Source organism: Gallus gallus, chromosome 5 (assembly GCF_016699485.2).
Source record: "Gallus gallus isolate bGalGal1 chromosome 5, bGalGal1.mat.broiler.GRCg7b, whole genome shotgun sequence".
Lineage (NCBI taxonomy): Eukaryota > Metazoa > Chordata > Aves > Galliformes > Phasianidae > Gallus > Gallus gallus.
The window spans coordinates 36,462,328-36,484,497 of NC_052536.1; the positions used below are offsets into that span (position 1 = coordinate 36,462,328).

A 22,170-nucleotide genomic window follows, 5' to 3' on the forward strand; every position below is an offset into this window, starting at 1 on the left:
TTTGTTTACCCAGTTTGTCTGTAGGTATGGAAAAAAAATATTTAAATTATACATGAGAAGAGAAATGTTAGGAGAGATTGCTAATGGCAAATATTTTCTCCATTAGATGGTTTGATACCATTAGGATTCTGGCAAGACTGAAGCACAATCTGCATACATTCAGAGCATGCTGCCATTTAGGTCCTGCTTGGCACAGGACACGCATAAGACAAATGCCTCAGACACGTGATGTTCTACATACAATGATCTGATCTGGGGGAAAGACATTCAAGAAAACTAGAGATAATGAGCAGAAGCTAAGCAAACCCAAATGGAACTTTGATTGAATGCAAGAATCTCTGCCAATGTGTCAGACCATTGCCTACATCCATTCTGCAACATATGAAGGAGAAAGACAAATAAACGCAGGACAGAGAAATAACAGCAGAGGAGACATATGCTTGGTCCAGGCCCAGAAACTGGAGCTGAGTCTCCAACTCAAAGCCATTGAAGGTGATCAGAGATGGGATGCAAATCTCAGTAGAAAACATGAGAAGTCAAACAGGTCCCAGCTCTGACTGAAAGAAGAACTAAGTTGTCCAGAGAAGCTGCTAAGGCAAATATTGACATTCCTCTTATCTAACACCTTCAAAGTGTAACCCAGGAAGTCAAGATGGAACAGCAGTGCTATCAGATAACTGAGAGTAAATAGGCTCAGACAGGGAAGGCTGCTTTTCTTCTAACTCACTTATTAAAAACCTGTACTGACTTTACTGTACTGTCTAAGAGCCCATGGGAACCACACTTCTCACTCAGCAAGACAACCATGTGCAGACTAAATACAAATCAGAGAGGAAAACATCTCCAGATATGCATCCTAGACCCGTTAGTAAAAGGCAATAGAATCACGTCCAAAATATGCCAATATCAATGTGACTTTACATTTCTAACTTGGAGCAAGGGAAATCAAGCACTAAAAAGAATTATTTTCCTTCAAGTTTGAGAATAAGTTTGAGAGATGTGGTAATCTGGTGTCGCCGAGCAGTGGCAGCAAGTGGTAGACTAATGTGTGCCACAGACGGCTATGCCAGTGGTAGATCAAAAGAGCTTTCCTCTTTCTCTACAACAAAGGCAGCTTCAATTTGTTGAGGAGCAAATGTGCTTTTATATGAAGCCCTAGAGTGACCACTTCTACAAAAGAGATTTAAGGCACTTTTCTGTGCATCACACAGCTATTTTCACTAAACACAATGCATCTGATCCAGCAGTACCTCACAGCGGGTTGTACGTTTTAGAAGCAGTCAGAGCTGATTGGATCTTTCAAGCTCCCTGGGTATGAGCTATACAGCCTGTTTTAGAAACCATTTCTTTCACTACAGATGTATACTGGGACTATGATCTGTAAGCGAAATGTGATTAATTGACTACCATAAAATTATTCTCCTGCAGGATACAAGTTATTATTATTAAAAGACAGCAAATTTTTTAACATGCCCAACTACAGATGTGGATATCAATTAAAGTCTTGTACAGTGTTCCCAACAAATAGTTTATTAGATTGTCTCAGATTTACAACTAGTTGTTTTTTGTTTGTTTGTTTGTTTTACACCAAATAGCACCTGCAATAGAGTTAGAACCAGTAATTTAGGTGAGATGGGAACTTGGTTTGAACACCTCTGTGCCTCTAAACACTGAGGAATGCCCTTTTCCCTGAAAGTGCACATAAAAGCAAATGCAATAGGGACCAGAGAGTAGGGCAGTTGTGTTTGAGGCACTACTCAGCTCAAAAAAATTAACACCAACATGCCATTTCTCAGGAGATTTGACTCCCTGCCCTGCCTGCTGCATATGCAGCTACTCTCCTGTTGGATCTGCACCACAGTGTAAAAACTGCAAGACATAAACACACCCCAAAAAAGCAACAATTAATCCAGTTCTGCAGACCAGTGGAAAAGATTTGGAAAACAGTATTTTCTTGGTTCCTCAGTATCCTGAGCTGCAAGATAATCCAAGGAAGATCCCAGTTTCTTCCCTGTCCTCAGGCCTGTTCTGAATTGCTCTGTAAGCCGCAGGCGCCCAATTTTTGCTTAGGCAGAGTACAGGCAGTCTAAATTTTGCCTTTAGTCAAAACTATTTATATTACAAATCTGAATACTGAAAGGTTTACAAAACAATTAGCAAACATAAATATAAAATATGTTCAAGTTTTACAAACAGTCCAACGATAATACAAAATGCAATAGAATGATTTATTCCTGTCTGAATTTAATTTCCTAACTATAGAGTTTGTAGCCAAAATAAAGACAAATAAAGCTATCCTTATTCCAGTTGAACTAAGTAAGGTTCCAGTCCTCTTTACATCCTCCGAAAAAGGAATGTATTAAACACGGCTGAATCTCCCTTCAGAGTTTTCAGTTCTTCACAGAATTTGCAACCAAAGTTCTAAGTGCAGTTATAACCACAAATTAAAGTGTAGAAAACAAGGAATAAGATAGAACAGAAGAAGACAAATTTAAAGCTGAGCTTGCAATAAATGAGAATCTATCTTTACTTGCCTGCTTTTTTTCTCTGAAAGATGTTACCCTCGCTCAGTGCACAGAATGCACATGACTCAGTCTAAGCATCACAACAGCATGCTACCTTAGGATCCTTACCCATCCTTAAAAACAGTTGGAAGATGTACAGATAAGTACACAAAGGACTACAGACAAGAAAAATTAAATAATAATGAAATCACAGTTCAGGCAATGCAAACCATCTCCCTCTCCTCCCTCCAGGATGATGTCCATGCTTTTCTACAGGTTGCACAAAATTTTAGCAGCATGGCAGTGAATGTGTCTGATTTACTTGCAAGTGCCCATTTTTTTGTGAGACTGAAGAGAAAGCACGTGATTCTTACAAATCTCAGAACACCACCTGAAGTCTTTAGCGAAACTGCTCAAATACAATAAAAAAAATACAGGCATAACCCACAGGCAAATGCATATGCAAGTAGCAGTATATTAAGTGCAAAGATAATGGGTATTTAAATTGAAAAACCATTATTTATTCCTTTTACACTGATACACAGAAGAGGGAAAAGGTAGGAAAGATGGGATCAAACTACACAAGCACAAGAGTTGTTGCCTGTCACTTCAGCGTAATTCCAAGCATTCACTGTAGGGCTACAGGATCGAGCAAGCGACTAGTCCACGTAAAGTGTCATGGCAAGTCTCTGTCGATCAGTGTGTTCGTAATGATGCTGAAGAGTATTTATGAATGTACAAAATCCATGTGTGAACGATATCTAACCAAGACTGTGAAACTGCTTTATCCAGAAATTTTTTAATAAATTCATTATATACTGCCCCTTAGTTTCATGCCAAGAAGTTTGGTAAGTAACATTTTTAGTAGATGTTTAAGGACTACCCACTCCAATTTTATTGGCACTTCTTGCTTTTCAAAAGTCTTCAGTCTCTTTGTATAAAATGTAATATTAAATCAGTTTATTTTTCACTATTTCCAAAAAGTATTTTTTCTGGTGATCTTGCTGTTTATTCTTCAGCTGCCAGAAATATTTGAATTCCAGGTAAGTACAGTATTACATAAGAAATGATACTAAAGAGGAAAGTTCAAATATACAGTAAATTATACATTTTTCAAGTTTTCCAAAACAATGAACATAGCTTGCATTCTTACGCATATTGATATAGAAAAGGAGTTCCACTGATGTGCTACTTCAAAAATTGGTCATATTTTCTTTTTGTTTATGTGGGAAATACCAGATGCCATCCTGGTTTTTATGCAAAACATCTAATTCTCATTTAGAAGAATATTTGCCATTATTTTCCAGAGTTATAAGCTAAAGCCCAAATCTTTATTCAGGAAGAAAAAGAGAAACAAAATACTGTTTGCTTACAGTAATTGCATCACATGGGTACCCACATTCCTTTGCTAGTCTTTAATTAAATCCATGTTATGCAGAACAGTTATTATCCATGCCTGACATACCTTTTTCTGTATGCATTAACCTAATAGCAATGATAGACAAGGTAGAATGAAATTTCATTTTTCAACAGCAGGATGAGATCTCTTCTTTTACTCCCACCAATATCCACTCTTTTAAGAAAGAAGAACCTCCAACTACTGCAAGACAATTTGTTTCTTCCAGGAAAGATTCTAAAGCAGTGGACCTGGATGAGTTGATTGAAAAATATTGCAGCTTCTGCATGAATTTATCACGGTCCGCCCAGCCCAAAGTAGATTTCCAGCTTTGCTGGCTACATCCATCTTCATAATCATCCCAAATGACAGAAAACCATTAAAAAAAGGCTGCCCCACAGAAATGTTCATGTGAGACCTGGAAAAAGGGTATTTGCAGTTTAAGTGCCATGCACCTAATTATTGCTTTAGTGTAATCTTTGCATCAGGCTACAGATAGTACATTCTGGCAGAAAAGTAGCAATTAGGAAGAAAAATATTTAGCAGAGGCAAGATTAGTTGTACATCTATTAGTACAATGCTTCAGTTACTATTCCAAATGGCAGAATTCCAACAACTCAGTAACTTGTTTATCTAACCAAACGCATTAACTGCAAGTGTTGCCTATATAAACTTCAAAAGACTGAAGAAACTTATTTTTATCCGTCAATCAATAAATATATTTTAAACAGACCAATTTTGGTAATTATGACTTGATGAAATGTTGAAGAGCTTTTCCAAAATGTTGTTCAGTGTCACATATGGAACCATCACAACCATCTACACCATGACGTCTGTTGCAGCTTGGGAAGAAACTATGACTTAGCCCTTCAAAGCCAGAACACAATAAAAATACAGACTACTGTTAGGCCCTATTATAACGTAATATTAGTTGAAGAATGCACACATTCTACTATACTCTTTAACAAGCAATGGGGGAAGGGATAAGTGACATGGTAAATTTATATTTGAGTTTAAGGAACTTTTTTAAAAGTCTGTTTCCCATTTAGCTCTCAAACCAGAAAAAATATATTCATTTGTAAACATGCTCTTTCATAATCAGGCATTTTGTGCTTTTGAGGGTCCCTCGAAATAGAATCTGCTGATTTTTAATAACTTATTTTAAAAATAAAGCAGTATCTTTTCAACATACATCATTTGATACTTTCTGCACTGCTCCACAGTCTAACATATAAGGAAAGATTTTAAGGAAAATTTAATGCAGTGTCCAAGTATAACTTTACTTTAAACATGAGGTCATCTAAACATCTGTCTGCAATATATCCCTAGGGATTTAAATCAAACGTCTGTTAAACATGTACAATCATTTCGAAAATAAATAACAGAACAAATTTAGTCTTGATTATGATTATCATGCTTTTTAAAAGGAAACATTTATTCTAATAAGAAAAGTCTGAACTAATTTAAACTTTATGGACACTAACCTAGAAGAGTTTCCTACTCCAAATAAAACATTTTTTTTCCGTTTAGTGTAGTCTCTAACAATAGTCATTGTTTAATATTTGCAGAATGACAGCCCATGTGCTTTCTTTACCCTCCTTTAGAAGCACCTAATCAATAATGCTGTATTTCTTCTTGTATTAAGAATTATTATTTTGCAGAAAGGAGAAAACCTTGTTGACAAATCAGGAAAAAGAGGTTGATTTGCTTCATTTTTATCGTGTAGAATATCATCACATTTTACGCTAAGGAAGAATATGCCAGATGTAATGCATTGCATATTGATATATATTTTCTTCGTTACTTAAAACGAACAAACAAAAACAAAAAACAAACACAGGAGAAGTTGTTCTAAGTAAAGACCATCTTATTGCTCACCTAGCATTCCAGTTTTGCTATTTATTTTTTACTAACAGGTAGAATAAGTAATGAGTAGAGCCTCCCCTGCTTAATTCAGCAGCCCTAATTCCATTTCAAATCCTAACTCCATTTCTGAGAAGAGAATGGAGCACTCATCCAAAAGACAAAATACTATCTTGGTATGTAAGTTATTTTGGTTCTGTAACCACAGACCATGAAATGAGCGCAAGGAGCAGGACTACGAGGACTCTCAAAGCTCTCAAGTTTTTCCAGAAGTCTTTTCCTCTTCAAGTTGCTTTAAGTTTGAATGGAGAACTGTTTTTGATGAGGAACTGTTCCAAATATGAACTAGTATAGCAATCCAGGAAAAACAGATGTTACCTAGGATATACTCACAGAAATATAAAAAGTGTGCTGGACATTGTGTTTAGAGTGTGCAGCACGAACAAGGCAACCATTCTTGTTCACACTGTTAGCAAGTCTGACAAAACTGGAGTGTATATACATGTACAAGATCATGCTGACACTTGTCAGCATTTATAGCAAGAAAGTCTTTTGAAAACCAAATTCTTCTAACAACCTATAAGCAGTCTGATGCTTTGTTTTGTACTTGTCTCCACAAGGTTAAGCATGAATCTATGTCCTAGGCAAGGCAGCACTGCAAACCAACCTGAAGAGAAAACACACATAAGGCTGGTTTATCATCACCAACACCTAGCATTCATAACCTCATGACTCAGATCCCAAATTAATCTAAAAATCACGGGAACTGCCTTTAAATTATGTTTGTTTTTAAAACCTTTGCAATTTACTGTTCCAAGCTTTCATGCTACAACACTGACATAGAGGACAACAGCAAAGTTGAACAACCACGACTACACATTCGAACTACCTACGCATCTTTAGTAAATCTTTACTAAGTATCTTTAACTAAATACTAAGAAACAAATATGGACAACAGAAAGATACATAAAACTCTGTCACAAGAACACTTGCAATCAGCTCTAAGGGGAAGTGAAATACATCAAGCAACGATTTTTTTCCAAACTAAAGACACTAAGGCTCTCGTTTTACTTTTGGGACTGTGTCTGTTTGGAGACACGAGCTACACATTGCACTTCAGCACAACAAAAGCAGCAGAAATCCCGGGAAACTAGGATAACAAAATGAGAAATGATCCATTGACTAAAGGCTGAAAGATGACCCATGAACTATGCTTCCTGCCTAAACGTAGCAGAATGAGAAGGGTCCAGAGGGAAGGGGGGGGGGGGGAAGCAACTGTTAACAGTGAAGTTTAGTTTAACAACTGAAAATCAGATCTAAAGGCCAATTACTCCTGTGTTTCCTGTCCCACTGTATGGGTTGGACTTCTCAACAGCCATAAGACACTTTGAGATATAACTCCATTCTCCCATCAGGACACTACTGCTATAGGCAGTTCAGCCTTAGGTATTTCAGCTGTTGGTGATGTTACATTTAAAAGTAATGAGTCCTCAGGACAAGACCAGCTGTAGAAAAATGGAAGGCACTTTTCTTGCAACCACGTAGTTTTTGACTTCTGTTACAAAAGAAGCTGTTGACAGAGCTACAGACCCTCAGTACAGAAACTACTATTTTATAGTGACTGAAGTTTAACCTCCTTCTTGTAAAACTGATAATTGAGCACCAGAGAGTGAGAACTCTTGATTAAAAATAAGATTAATTAAGGATAATAAGATAGCCATTTTTAAGGGAGAGTTTTGACAGTCTGACGTGTCACACCTGACGAGCTCTTCCAATTTCACTGTTGTGCTAGCTTGAAGTAAAAAAGTAACTAGAATAAGAACAAATGATTGCAAACTAATTGGGACATCCAAGGGAATGTCACAGAAACTGAGCTACAGTTCTGAAGAAATACTTATCTGCAAGCATTTACTGTTGGTCATGCACTGTTGGTCATGTTTTGCCAATACTTGAAAGAAATTAATTTAAGCTAAAGCAGCCTGTTGTGCCTCTGTCTTCATTGTTTATAAATGGGCAATGAGAGTTTGAAGAGATTTCAGCTCCATTACATGAAATCCACGGTAAAATAAAACAATCATCAGGCAAATTCCTCTCCATGGAAATCAGTAGCTTGTTGTGCATTGATTCCATTGGGCCAAAAGCTTACGCCGAGTTTTCTGACTTACATGTGGTATCTCTGCCTTACCACCACCCTCGGACCTTAATCAGTGGTATAACATTCTGATTGTGATCTTCTGCAGATTTCTCTTTATAGTTGGAAGTCAAATTCAGTATTATTGGCTTTGCAGTGCACATGAAATAAGTATTTACTGATCGTGAATTGTTTTATGTTTTTAAGTTTTGCTTTCACAAATTCTAATCGAAATTCCCATATCCTAATCTTCTTACCTTCACCAATCTCAACATACCTTTTAATTCAAGTTCTACCACGGCATGAGACTTGTTTAGCATCTTATTGTAATACTATACTGCCACCTCGTGGGTAGTAGAGCAAATTAGTTAAGATCACCATCATTACTCTTCAGATTGTCTGGGTTTCTGTGAGGTGGGTTTTGAGTTGTTTTTGAGATAAAACGTATTGTATTAGAAACTAACAGTAGAAAATATATAACCTTTCTCAAAGCCCTATGTATTATATGTACAAGATCTTAAGGATAAATGTTTACTGCATACCACACGCCACACAAAAGCACAGCCACCTACTTATTTTTCAGGATCCACTGAAGTCCCAGACTGCCCTGAACACTATATTCTCCCTCTGAACTGCATAATGGTGACAGCACTGGGGTCGCATAGACTTCATAAGGATCTTTCACAATTTCTTTTTGGCAGGTTTTGAGGAAAATGTCAAGGGGAATGGCTGTCTTCCATCACTTACCTTTCTGACTACTCCTACAACAGAAACCTCCATGTTTCTAAGATCATGCTTGAGGAAATTTGGAACGTATGATATTTCTGCCTACAAAACCTTGACCTTCTTTTTCATTTTCTCTTCACCCAAACTTCTTCTCACCCTATTTCCAAAGAAGCAATTCCTCTCTGAAACACTAAGACAACCATTTCACAGAAAACCACCAATTCTCAGCCAAGCAGAGAAAATTGGCTTTACTGCTACTAACAAGTTCATTCCCTTGGAATACTTTAGCTTACAAGATTTCTTTCCTGAAGCTGGTTCTATTTGACTGCTTCCTATTCTTCATTTGTTAATATAAACAGTTTCTGTTAATGTCCAAAATGCCACTTTAGTAAAGGCAGTGAAAAACAACTAACACATACTCAGATAATATTTCAGCCTTAAGAGACTTCAGAAACAATGAAGTTCAAGCACTTTAAAACCATATGGTTTCAAGTCAAGATATTTAGCAGCTTTAGCTTTATACTTAGCTAGTTGAAACTATCTGAGCATTAAGTGAATATTTTAGTAATATGTGAATGCCAAGAGTATGTCTTAAAAGCAAGAAAAAAGCAACGAGGAAAACAAAGAATGGTCATCCTAAATTTAGTTTCCAGGGGGAAAAAAGAAAAAAAAAAAGAAAAAAAAAAAAGGAAAAGAGCAAAATAATCAAAGCAACACCTGGGGTTGGGGGGGGAGGATGGAAGTAGAGAATTAGCCAATTTTCCTGCTACTTGAAAGTGCTTCCTATTCCTCCATTATGCTCCTTCTCCCCCTTACATAATAGGCCAAACAACCTCAGGTGTTTCACAGACTATGATGGCTGGCATACCTTGCAGTGATTTTTGCCTGCTTAATGCCTCCTCTAGTGATAGGAGGACCAAACACTGCTTTTAATATTGCATCCAACACTCTTACTCTGATGATTGGTTTTCCTGTTATAGATGTGGTTCAAAGGAGTTGCTGCAATCCAGGATAATCAACTCTGCCTACTCTTGAAATAAAACACCTCTCAAAAGAAAAGGTTTGGACTTTCAAAGGAGCTTAAGAGAATTAGACTCCCAAATCCTATTAGATTTCAATGCTGCTAGAAACCTAACTCTTTCCAAAAAAATCAAAGCCCAGAAGTCTAGACAGGCAGAAATCCTGCTGTTTCATGAAGATATGGAGAATGAGGGGGGGGGGGGGGGGGGGGGGGGGGAAGACCAGCTACAGTTATTCTTACACAGAAAGTAAATAGTTTTATTAAAAACAAACAAACAAACAAACCCACAGAAACAGCTCATTCTGACTTTCCCATATTGATTAGGCAATAATAGAAAGCCAATACTTCATGATCATTAATTAAATAGAATCAGAAAACTAAAAACACTGAATTATAGTAGGAAAGTATTTAAAGAGAACTTAAATATTACAGATTTAAAAGACATAATCTTTGTATTTATCACCTACTACATATAGTAAATAAATCTTTCAACATTTTAACTTCAAAATTAAAGGTGATAATCATGTTTATTTGAAGGAGCAAGAGAAGTGAACATAAAGTCTTGGTTGTACTGACTTTCTATTTACATTACCTGTGGTTTTAGCTAATTGTCTCCTTCTGCAATATTATTATTATTATCATTAAAAAATAAGAATAAGAATAAAATAAAATAAAATGAACACACACCTATACCAAGCAGCAACATCCTAAAACCTTCAGGGTAGCCAAATTCAAAGCCTTCAGAGTAGCCAGATTCAGCCACTTCACTCAGCCAATGGTCATCTGTGCAATTGTTTAAGATGACATTTCACTCAATCTTTCAAACTGCCTCAAGAGGCTTCTCTCAGAATGTCTTGGCAAATCTACCTACCTAAATGTAATTGGCAGTATTCAATTCCTTTTTCTATGGAATAAAATCTCTGTTGATTTTGCATGCAACACAGTTTATTGCTTTCATTTCTGCCTCTTCTATACTGGCAAAATATATATATATATAGAGAGAGAGAGAGAGAGAGAGAGAGAGAGAAATAAATTATTCTTCCCATTACTTTAACTCTGCATGTACGGGGCTGCTGAAATAACCATTTTGCCTTCCTAAATATAAAGCAATTCTGCAGTTACAAATTCAAAAGTTCTTCCTTTCACAATGATTTTTACAGTTTAAAGGGTTTGTTTTCTGTTTATTCTTTCCTGTAAGTTCCACACATGCCTTAGTGTACTAATTACCCACAAGAGAAAAGGAGTACACCATCAATTCACTGTATTGGAAAGGGGAAAAACTTACTAATGAAGTGCCCCAATTGCATTTCAATCAAACTCATGTTCCTTTTTATACACCAAGGCAAGCAAACAAAATCAAATTATTCTCTATTATAGTTGATCAATTCAGGAATCCAAAAGATGAGAGCAAACTGAAAATCAGCAGGAAGAACATACATCATGACTCAGTAAGACTTCATATTTAAGATCTCAGTTCACCCTCAGAGCTTTCAGCCTAACATGATATCAAACTGAGCTCCACAGTGGATGCACTCTGCCATGGACACGAAAAAAAGTCTGCGATCCTGTCATGCCTGAGTGTTACAGTTCAGTGGTATCAGAGCACTGATTGAGTTTATCTTTAACTCAGAAACGTCTCAAACACACAACAGTATGCTAAAATATATATATATATATTTTTTTTTTTTTTTTTTTACAACACCAGATGCTTGCATTTCTCCTTATTTCAGCATGCCAGTATCTTCCATTCTATCAGGCTTGCAGACTAGGAGTCAAGCTTGATTTCTTTTCCCCCTTCCTCTCTCTTTATCAAGTACATGAACAAGTCCTGTCACCTTCCATAAAGCTCCAAAAATCCCTTTCTTCCTGTTCTGACAGCTTAGACTTATCTCTAATCATTTTCCACTTGACCTAGCAGAATCACATCTTATCAGATCCTTTGGCATCAGACATGCAGATGCTAACTAACTTCTCATTTTACTTATGCAGACATTCATTACACCCACTCTGCTGTTCAGTTTGTTCTCTAACTTACCTTGCTACTTTCCTACCACTGTTTTGACAAAGACACCAAATTAGGGCAACTTCCTTAGAGCTTCCTTCCTACACTTCTTTTGCTTAACTGTGTGAGATAAGATGATCAGAACTTCTTAAAATCATCCGTTTACATTGTGATTTCTTTTTTTCCAGTTTCCTACTAAATACCAGTCTGTGGTACAGGTAGCACAGGCATCCTATGTTATTTGTAGTATTTGCACACTAGTAAATATGACAAAGGACCTACAAAAACACCTTGTCCTTCTGCAGAGGCAGCCAAAAGCAATATGGGTTGTCAAAAAGTGATACTGGAAAACTGAATTCAGGAAACCAAGTCCTCTGCATGGATGAAATACTAAGTACAATCTCAGCAACTCATGCCCCCCCATCCTTTCCTTCTTGCTTTTATCTTCTCCCTGTTGGATCCACACTTGTCTGAAATTAAACCATTGGACTGAAGACCTCAAAGCTATGGCCTTCCTCTTCTATCTTCTCTATAAATCACCAAGAATTCCACTGAGTTTCTAAGCATGTGCTATGGGTGTTAATTTTCAAGTTTAATCCATTTCCCTTCAATACCTGAAAACTCCTCTGTCATGATGCTGCTGTTATTAAGATCTAAGGAACAGTCCTTGTTTACTTCAAACCCAATGAGTAGAGACCTCTGCACAGATTCAAGGTCAGTGATGGAGTTAAGGAACAAGCCTGACAAGAGACTATGCAAATTGTTGCAAGCACGTTAGCAGTATGCTTCTGGATTAAATGCAATAGGCTTTCCTTATTACATTTTTTAAAGTGTTAGGTGCAGATTAGTTGTCTCCTTGAAAGGAGAAGGCTCTCACCTTAACATTTACGCCTGCCGGATAAGCACTGTTTTTAGTCCACCTCTTCCCTACACAACCCTCACACACACTTCTGTTTTCCAATTGCAGTCCTTCTCTAGGACTCTCCCTTCAGCTCTGTGACAATTTTCTTTGCAGTATGCTAACCAAACTGTACTTCTGCAAACAAGAGCAATTTCTTTAAAGAAACCAGGCTGACTTCAGAGTGTGGAAAGATGCTGACTTCGATCAGTGTGAATCACTTACACACAGACCCTCAGCTATGGGCAGATAAATACATCACCTTGCAGAACATCTGCTGCCAAAACTTCTTGGTATCTCATCAGGTTTGAAGAGCCTTCAACAGGCTGGCACTGATTAAATTATTCTTCTCCCGTGGGGGATGGGGGGGGGGGGATACTAAGCAGAGCCTAAAAACACTTTAGGATTTCCAAAGCTGCAGAAGAGCTGTGTAAATCCAGCACATGGGAAGGGCCAGGAACAACACGGCTCTTTTCTGTTGTGACATCTCTTTGTCAAAGCCGAGGGCTGAACATGAAGGACTGCAGAGGTAGGGGCACAAAGAGGAAGCACAACACCACCAAAATGATACACAAAACAGAGTTTTCCTCTCTCCATGACAACATAACATGGCAAACAGCATGCTGACCCTGAAAGTGATACTAAAAACCAATTAAAAATAGAAGGCATAGCTGAGATGCCAACAGGATTTACAAACACGCTGAAACAGCAGGATCTGGCGTCAACACTCCCCACAACTAACATAAATATGTTAAATTTATTATCATGCAGGGGAAGCAGACTAAAGGAATGACCCAGCAATGCTTTTGTTATTACACAGAGTGATGTGGGCGGCTTTGACGTTCGTAGTTCCCAGTCCAAGTAACGCAACGTAACTACAGCTTTCCTGCAAACCGAGAGGGACCTTTTCTACAAGCCACCGCGGGACGCGAGGGCTGAGCGGTTGAACGGCAGCCTTATCGCCCGGGGAGCTGCGGCGTGTGCTGAGGGCGATACACCGCAGATGCCCGCCCCCGGGGGGGCAGCACGCTTCCAGAAGTTACCGCAGCGATCCGGCAGCGCTGCCCAGGGCAGTGGGACCCTCGAGACCCCCCGCGCCGCCCGAGGGGCCACCCGCCCTTCCCTCTCCCTCCGGAGGAGGAGCCGCCCCCCGCCGCCTCTCCTACGCTGTAGGAGCGCGGCGGAGCGGCGCGATGGGACGGGCAGTTTCCTCGCCGTGGGCCCGCGCGAAGGGAGCGTGCACTTACCCGCCGAGCCGCCGGCGGCGATCTGGTGAGAGGCCTCCTGCAGAAAGCCGCCGGGCTGCCGAGCCATGGTGACCGCGCCGAGGAGATCGGCTGCCGGAGAGTGGCTGCCGAGCCGGGGCTGAGGCCGGGGCCGCGCGGGGAGGGAGGGGGGCAGAGCCGTCCCGCTGGAGCCGGGGGGAGGCGGGAGCCGCGGTTATCTGCGGGGGGGCCGCGGCACGGCCCGGGTAGAGCCGGGCCCTGCCCTCTGCCCGCCGGCCCCTGACGACTGCAGCGCGAGACCCGGGCTGGCTGCTGGAATCGGGCTCCGAGCCGCTGCCGGCCGCGAGCCCGGCAGCCCTTTGCACTGCTGGCAGAGCAGCTGTGTCCTGTTAGCGCACTGGCGGAGGGGCTGCCATCTCCACCGCCTCGGCCCATTTACTACTTTGTGGGGTTTGTGCCGCACAGCACACGCTTCCTGCAGTCCCGGTCCTCACCGGGGCTGAGACCCAGCAAACGCCCACCCGTTCCTCACTGCTCTGCTTCCAGGAGGCGTCGGTGGTGCCATTTGGCTCGCTCACCATCTTCCTGAAGCGCACTGGGCTGTGAAAACCTTTGGACTATGGCTGCCACTCTTCAGTGTTCAAAGGACACGGGGATTTGGGGTGGAAATCGTATGCATCATGCAATCCGCAGGCCCATGTTGGTAAACTAAATGCTCCATGGCCTTGAGCACTGTGACACAGTCAGACCTGGTTCTGACAGTCCCCAGCGTTATTCATGCCAAGGCCAACCGATGCTTTTCAGAAGATGCCAGGATACAACGGAGGGGGTGACATTGGCCAAAGGCTCTTCCCCAGGGACTCTGTGGGCAGGGCGACACTGCTGAAGGGGAGGACAGATCACCTGTATGGATGTGGAGCACCCAAGGATGTTTATTCTCAGGGCTAGGCAGTGGGCATAGGTATACATGTCAACATGTCTGTTGTTGCTGTCTTGCTATCCCAACTCTGAGTAGCACTGTGGTTTCTCATAGTCTTCTCCATTTTTTCCTCCAATACTGCTAATTTTTCTTAAGCTGACAGAAGGCTTGTTTGTTCAGCTCAAGCTTGCTCCTTTTCTAACAATGAGAGAATAGTTACATGCAAGCATGGCGCCATTGGTTTTGAGGAGAGAACAGCGCTAGTGTTGATCTCAATGACACATTTATTAGAGTTAAGAACATAGGTTTTAAAGGAAATGTCTCTTAAATAAGATTTTAGATTGCTGTTAACTGCTCACATGGATAACTCAGGATTAATTTGTTTTCTTGCTAAGAGCTCTGCAATGTTAACACAGACAAGAATATTCATTTTGAGTCAGAAATCCTTCACATTATCTTCAGAAAGATTCCATTAATGACCTTGGACTTTATGAAATAAAACTAGGAGGTGAGATTTGCTGGCACATCTTCAAAAGAAAGGGAAAAGAAGGATAGTTTTTGCATCCTTATCTTTTGACTTCACTACAGGGAAAACAAAAGCAAGCAAGCAAGCAAGCAAACAAAAACCAAGACAAACAACACCACCACTGCTTGCTGTTATCTCACAAACTCAACTGTTTAAGTCTGAAATCTCTTAAAAGCATAATTTGTAACCAGGTGCATCTTATATATTCCTGCAGCACAGCTACTAAAAGCAAATGTTGGTACTCAGTTCGTTTTCTGTTAGAAAAAGGATTTGCTGTCCACCTCATTCACTGGGAAATAACCTGTGTACACACAAAAACCCACAATGTTCTGCGATGAGGTGCAATTTGAGAAGGGAGGATTCTTCAACAGTCTACCAGTGGGTTTTGTGCATAAGGTTTTGAAACTGCAGTACTTTCATCCCCTTCCTTCACCTTTCTGAGAATCATTTGCCAAACCTTTCCAAACGTTTTCCTGTTTTGAGAAGCAATTGCAGGTGCCTTAGGATTTGGAAGTCAAACCTTAAATATAACTTAATAAAAACATCTTTGGAAAATGCTTCCATGAAGTCTGCTCCTGAAGTATTGTTCTGATACGTTTGTTTGTAGAGCGCCTGTGAGCGTGTTGTGATAGTTCAGCAACAAACATTGCCGAGTGTTGCTAAGTTCCAAGGATGAAATGAAATGTGGCAGTGTAGAACAAAGAGAAAAGGGAAGTTTTTACTGTTACTGTAAAACACAAGAACATACAAAATATACAGAAAAGAGCTCGTAAAACAATAAAATTGAGGTATAATATTCAGTTAGACAATTTGCATGCATCAGCAAATAAACAATAACTTGAATTCTTTGATATATGTAAGAGCAGAGTGGGAACTGCTGTGGGAATGCAGAATAACTTTCTAAAATTCAAGAACTTCTGATGTGTTGACATTTAAGTAATTAAAATCTCAACTTCAGTGTTTCATGAACATCAGCATCAGTTCCCTTGGTTTTGCTCTTTGAGACTCCTGCTCAGTTAAATATAGCAGGATCACCAGTTCTCCACTGTTTGGTATTAACAAAAAGCAGATGCTGAAACATCACTTCACACATCAGATTCACTTGTTGCAGGGATGTAGGTCTGACTATGCAATGTTCCTTTAAAACAAATAGCAGATCTGGTATTAAGCTAGACTTGGAGTTGTTCGGCAGTCAAGCAAATTTGGAGTTGACCAGATGAAGAAGCTATTTGGTTAGAGCTGACGTCTGCACAAGGTGTCACTGCAACAGAAAGGTTTATATAAAATTCTGCTTGTATTGAAAACACAAATCTATTGACCTCAGCGCCATTACATTCTCTTACTAAAATTCTTTCATGTATTGCACTTCTCCCTCCTTGTTCCCCTTCAGTAGGCAGTGTTCCCACTGTGCAGATTTCCCAAAGCACTTCCAGGCTTAATCCCATTTCCACACGGCCTCTTCCCAAACCCATACATGCGGCTCTCCGTCGCCTTGGCGGCGCTACTCTCTCCATAGGCGGGAAATACCACTCCTCTCCAGCCTGGGCAGCACTCCAGCGCTAACCCCTCCAACAGAAAGCAACTTTTTCCCGTGCGTGGGAGGACAGGCCGGCCAGACGCCAGCTGTGTCCACACACCCCCCGCAGACCTCAGCCTTGCGCCGCCTCTCCCGCCCGCACGGCGGCGCCGGCCGCCCTGCATCGCCCGGCCCGAGTCTCGAGCCTCCCCCGCAGCTGTGCCGCGCCGTGCCGTGCCGCCGGGCCCCGCCCTCAGACCGCGGCCCCGCCGCCGGCCCTTGCACGCTGTGCGCTCGCGGGGGTGGCGAGTTCGACCCTCCTCCTGCTGTGGCCGCAGCTCTCGGGCTTTGTTGTGAAGGTTGCACGCCGGCAGCGTGCCCGCGGGGGAGGAGCGCGCAGGTAACGGGGCTGGCGGGGCGCTTCCTTCGGCTGCTCCGCGGCGCTCGGGTTCCAGCTTGGCCCCTCTCCCGTGGCGGGGCCCCGTGCTCTGCCCGCAGCTCTTCCCCGCCCCCTCGGCCCTCCCCGCCTCCCGCCGGGCCTGCTCCGCCGCGGGCAGCGGCTGTGCGGGCTGAGGGCGCCCGGCGCTGGAGAGCGCTGGTCTGTTCCCCGCGTGGCTGGGAAAGTGGGAAGCGAGTTGGCCGCGCAGGGGTACGCGGCTCGGAGTGCGAAATGGTGTCAGCTCGGTGGGAGAGGGCACCGCGAGCAGCTGCTCCTCCGGGGGGAAGAAGTCACGGGGGGAGCTCGGGGTGTAATCCGCCCGAGCAAACCGGGGAGCTCAGAGCTGGGTGTTGTAGTCAGGCAAGGACAGGCACTCAGAATTGTAATGCGTTAAATAGAGAGGGAAAACAAAACAAACAAACAAACAAAAAAACCCACACACACTAACAAATACCAAAGTAAAGTTTGTAGTCTGTGCTTCTGTTTTGAAAATCTGTGACTTAAAAACATCTTTCAGACGTTCCCATCCGGTTTGTACTTCAAGTAAGTTTCATACGAGCATGTTTCCTTGATGGTGTTGTAAAGGTGTGTTTCGTTTGAAGCAAGGAACGATAGTTTTTGAGCTCGAGAAGTTTGCAGGATTGCTTCTGTCTGTCCCCGAGGACAGGTTTTACTATGGCAACACGCACCCTTGCATCGACTGGAAACCACCGTTTTTATCTTCTTTGCTCATTTAAATACGTTGTGTCGCTGACTTAAATATTTCGTGAACTTTTAGGAGAAGTTAAAACGAAGCCTGAATTGTTAAGGTAAACATACTGTGTGAAGTGGCTGGCCGTTCTGTTTTTATTCTGGTTTTGTTTGCATAACAAAAGGTAGCCGTGCACGGTGAGGCCCTTCAGCCGTTAGGCAGAGGTGTGAAGCTGACCCGTGCACACGGGCAGCTCCGTGAGCGTGGTGGGAAGCAGCTCTACTGCCCATCACCGATTTCATTCTCTTGAAAGCGATACGTTTGCCTTACCTGTCCAGCTGGGGATAAGTGACTGCAGCTCTAGGTGCGGTATAGTAAGTGAATGGAAGGGCTGAGCGGTAACAATCGTGTACCGTATTTCAGAAGGGACAGCTTCTGCTGCAGGCTTGGGGGAAGGAGGTGGAGCTGTAAAGCTGTGCTGCATCTGAACAGCGACAGCATTACTGAAGAGACTGCAGCACTTCCAGAACTTTGCTTGCCTGTGGCAAGAACAGACGGGAGAAGAGCACCCATCTGCACTCCTGCCCGTTTCTTACTTGTTTTGTCTAGTTTATTCTAATTGCCCAGACTGGTAAGCCTCAAACCAAGCTAGCGGATCTCGTGGTCAAGAAGGTGATATAGTCTCTTATAGTTAATGAACAACACCTTATTGTGTGCATTTCTGTATACCCTTTTTGTAATAGTTAAAGTTTTTCATGCAGCAACACCACATTTCTTTTTATAGCCCCTTTCTGATTCCCCATCACAGTTTGCAATGAGAACAACTCTCTCCCCCATCGTAGTGGGTAGAAAATGAAACTTTAAAAAATATTTGTCCCCAGTTTTCAGAACTAACTTGACTTCTTGATGTGGTTAGTTTGTTTAAATTATTACTTCTCTCCTTTTGGAGAAATGTTACTCTTGTTCTTTGCATTCTGTTATTCTCTGTCCATTTTTAGAAGTCATTCTGTGCTAAATTAGAAACACCTGATTCGGGTGTTAATTGATTTACTTGACCATGAAGAAACAAAACAATTTTGTTGGGCTCTCCTTTGCAGCTAGGCAGTTGTATTTCTGGCAGTTACAGGAGTGTGGAGTTAATACCCTCTGACCCAGCCCTGGTCTTTAGTACGTTGTGTTTTTGAGTTATGAAGTTGGTGGAAACACAAACAAATGTTCAGAGCTTGATGGAAAGCGCTAGAGGGTTGAAAACGTGGTTTTGATGCTGGTATGTGGAAGTAATCATTAATTGATCACAAGAATCAAAAGAAGGAAGATAGACATGAGCTGAGAGGAAAGGGCAATAAATGTTTAAAAGAAAGAAAGAAACAAACAAACAAAAAACCTGGGCTCCAGTGTATTAAGAAACTTTGGCACGTGGTAATGTTTTAATTCCTGAAAGTATCATCTGTGGCACTGGCCCGTTCCTTTCAAAGGAAGGGATACAGCTGTGGAAGGAACGAGTGTGCACACTCATTTATTGAGAGGGGTCTGTGCTGCTTTGATCCGCCAAGTTGTTATGCGGTAGGAAAGTTTGCATGCTCCCTGCTTGCATTGTCCATGGTATGCAACTATAGCAACAGACTTCTGTTTGCCATGGTGGCACTTAACGTAGACTTCTATGTGTTTGTTAAAGACAGATTTAAAAAAAACAGGTTAAAATGGAAAATAGTAATTACTGCAGGGTGGTGGCATAGGTTGCACACCATTTGCATGTGCGTTTCTGTGGATTACAGAGTAGGGAAGGGGATGAATGGTGGAGTCCCCAAGTGGACATACGGCCTAACATCATAAGAAGATCTAGCATCTGGCTTCCTCTTTTGTGTGAGTGAGTCTACCGTGTAACACAGCAGTAATGCAATTTTAACAAGTCAAAAAATAAAAACAAGTCAACCTGTAGGCAGGCAGGTGCACGTTTTCTTGTTTAGGCAATTCTTAAAAAGAAAGTGTTCCAGTGTATATGGTAATCCATTTAGAGTGAGAGCGCAGCTGACACTGTTGGTATGCATCAGCCTGTTGGGCAGTCCTGTAACAAAAAGGAGCCTTGCAAAGATATTTAAAGAGGGAGCTTTGATACCTGTAGGGCATTCTTTTTTGTTTTTAGGGAATTGTCTAAAGAAAAAAAAGGCAGAACACAAAAAGAATCAATGTTTGTTGTTGCTAAAAATTTATACTAGAAGTTCACATTGACAAACATAATTCTGTTGGCAACTTTTTGTATAGTTACAATTATTAATATGTATGTGGATCTCAATTTTAGCAGGGAATAAATTACACAATACCAGTTCATAACCTTAATTTTTTATTAGAAAGAAGCCTGCATCTATGACATCATTTTGCTAGAGCACCACTTGCTAGAGTAGCAAATCAAGGAAAAAAGACAACTTGCCTTCAGGTGAGTGGCAAAACTTCCACTGGTTGCAGGGAAATAGGATTATGTTGTAGGTGTGGAAGAAGTAATTGGTAATGACTTCAGTTCCTGGAGGGGCATTAATTCTTGCACCATGAAATCCATAGTAAATTGAGTTAAGGAGATCCACGTAACATGCTGGTAGACAAATGTTATCCTTTCTGTCCTTTTATGTAAATCTGTTGAGGATAGAATTTGATCTTTAAGTTACACATTCATTTAAGAAGTAATATTTCAGCCAGCTATGCTCTAATTTAAATGTTAAGTGTGAAATAAATTAGAAAAATCTAATCTGCCTCGGTACTGTAATATTGGGACAAAGAAAGATTAAAGTGTTTGGTTATCGATTAGTTCTGTGGAGGAAGGGGGTGGCAGTTCTTGTCAGAATTGATGGAAGGAGAGCACGGTTGTGTGGGAATGTAAACTGGAGGTGCTGTTATGTTCTGCCATGAGGAGGCTTAATAAAGGATCAAGGTTTGCTGCACTCGAAGCCGACAGATGGAATTTTTAATGGTCTTTTTAAAATGTACAAATGTAGTGATGTATGTTGATTTGTATTTTAGTTTATAAATAATAATGTCCACTTGTAAAGAGAGGGTTAAGTGCTGAAGAACTGCTTCATGGTTGGATATATGTATGGATTTCACTTCGTGGGACCAAACCCACAATTTCTGTTGTTGATCATGAGTCTGACAAATGGTACTGGGCTTGGATTGGCTTGGGGGAAGGGAATAGGGCAGTTGATATGTATGTGAATGAAAAGTATGACTGACTTCTTATTTTGGTCAAGCACGATGAAAAACATTATTACTCCTTGTTTCAGTTTCTACTGCACAAGTTAAATGTGTATAAATATTTGTATAATGAATATTGACTGCTCTTTTAGATGCCTGTGGTTTATTTCCTCTGGGAGTCATCAGCTCTGGTTTAACTTGCTTTTTTTTTACACTGTTTCCAAATTGTATATTTGCCTTCGCTCTCTTTGTTAATTCTAAGCTACCAACAGGTGAGAAAGTGAAACTCTTCTTGCTGCTTACATATTACATCTGGTAGTAAATACCAGTCATGTTTTTCTTTTTTTGTTCCCCCGTGTTTTTAGATTTAGAAGCTTAATTGATGGGCAGAAAGGTAAGCATACCTCCCAAAGGAAAAAGGTAACTCAGCTAGAAAGCTGAGTGTCCCTGGAGACCTCAAAGTGCTGACTGGGCATAATTGGAAAATTATTCTAGGACTTTCTAGTGGTGATTTAAATGCTATTGAAGGCAGTTATGCAAATTTAAGCATTTTCTTTTTAAGCATTCAGTTCTCTCAGCAATGGCATTTGTAGACACAAATTTTATAAAAAGCTATATATGTGTTTTTAAATGTACAGCTTGTCTTATGTGAAAGAGATTGGATGGTGAAATGCAGAGGGGATGCATATCCTAATGGAGTATCCTGTCTGAACGTTGTCATTTTTTATTGCTGTCACTGCATAAATTATATTTATCCTCTGGTAAAGTTATTAGTATTACTTTTAGAAAGGTGTGTTTATTTTCTCAAGTACAGTTCTTAATTTCTGATTTTTATGATCTACAGTTGCACTTGCTTTAGGATTCTGTTTCTCAGTGTGGTTCTGTTCCTCCTTGTGATTTGCATTCAAGTAAGCAGGAATTTCTGCTTCTATAGGATTTTTCAGCATTAAGCTCTTGATAGGTGAAAATGTGTCAACTTGTTTATGTAAATTCTAAGATACAGGCATGAGAAACAAAGCAGTATTTTCATCATTGTTAGTTGTAGTGTACTTGTGTGTGTGCGTGCAGATGAAGGAACTTCTTCCATTTGCCGTTGTAAGGTTGTGGCTTCATTTGTCTGAAGAGGTTG

The 22,170-nt window shown here is 40.9% G+C and overlaps 2 protein-coding genes across 24 annotated transcripts in view; one reads left to right on the forward strand and one right to left on the reverse strand.

The window, feature by feature from the left end:
• SLC25A21 (solute carrier family 25 member 21) overlaps positions 1 to 16,976 on the reverse strand; it is a 234,150-nt gene extending 217,174 nt beyond the window's left edge. For 4 of the 8 annotated variants that reach the window (XM_040701959.2, XM_046941954.1, XM_015287659.4 and 1 more), the window contains exon 1: positions 13,789 to 13,930. In XM_040701959.2, coding sequence (XP_040557893.1) covers positions 13,789 to 13,855 — 67 coding nt within the window. In that variant the 5' untranslated portion in view covers positions 13,856 to 13,930. Of the gene's footprint in view, positions 1 to 13,788 lie in introns of all 8 variants that reach the window. The other 4 variants (XM_040701956.2, XM_040701958.2, XM_046941953.1 and 1 more) reach the window with 1 other exon arrangement.
• The window catches only part of MIPOL1 (mirror-image polydactyly 1), a 182,372-nt gene continuing 173,912 nt past the window's right edge, over positions 13,711 to 22,170 (forward strand). For 13 of the 16 annotated variants that reach the window (XM_025150911.3, XM_046941957.1, XM_004941766.5 and 10 more), the window contains exon 1: positions 16,978 to 17,128. The gene's annotated coding sequence lies outside the window, so the exon portion shown is untranslated. Of the gene's footprint in view, positions 13,814 to 16,977; positions 17,129 to 22,170 lie in introns of those variants that run through there. The other 3 variants (XM_046941959.1, XM_046941956.1, XM_046941958.1) reach the window with 1 other exon arrangement.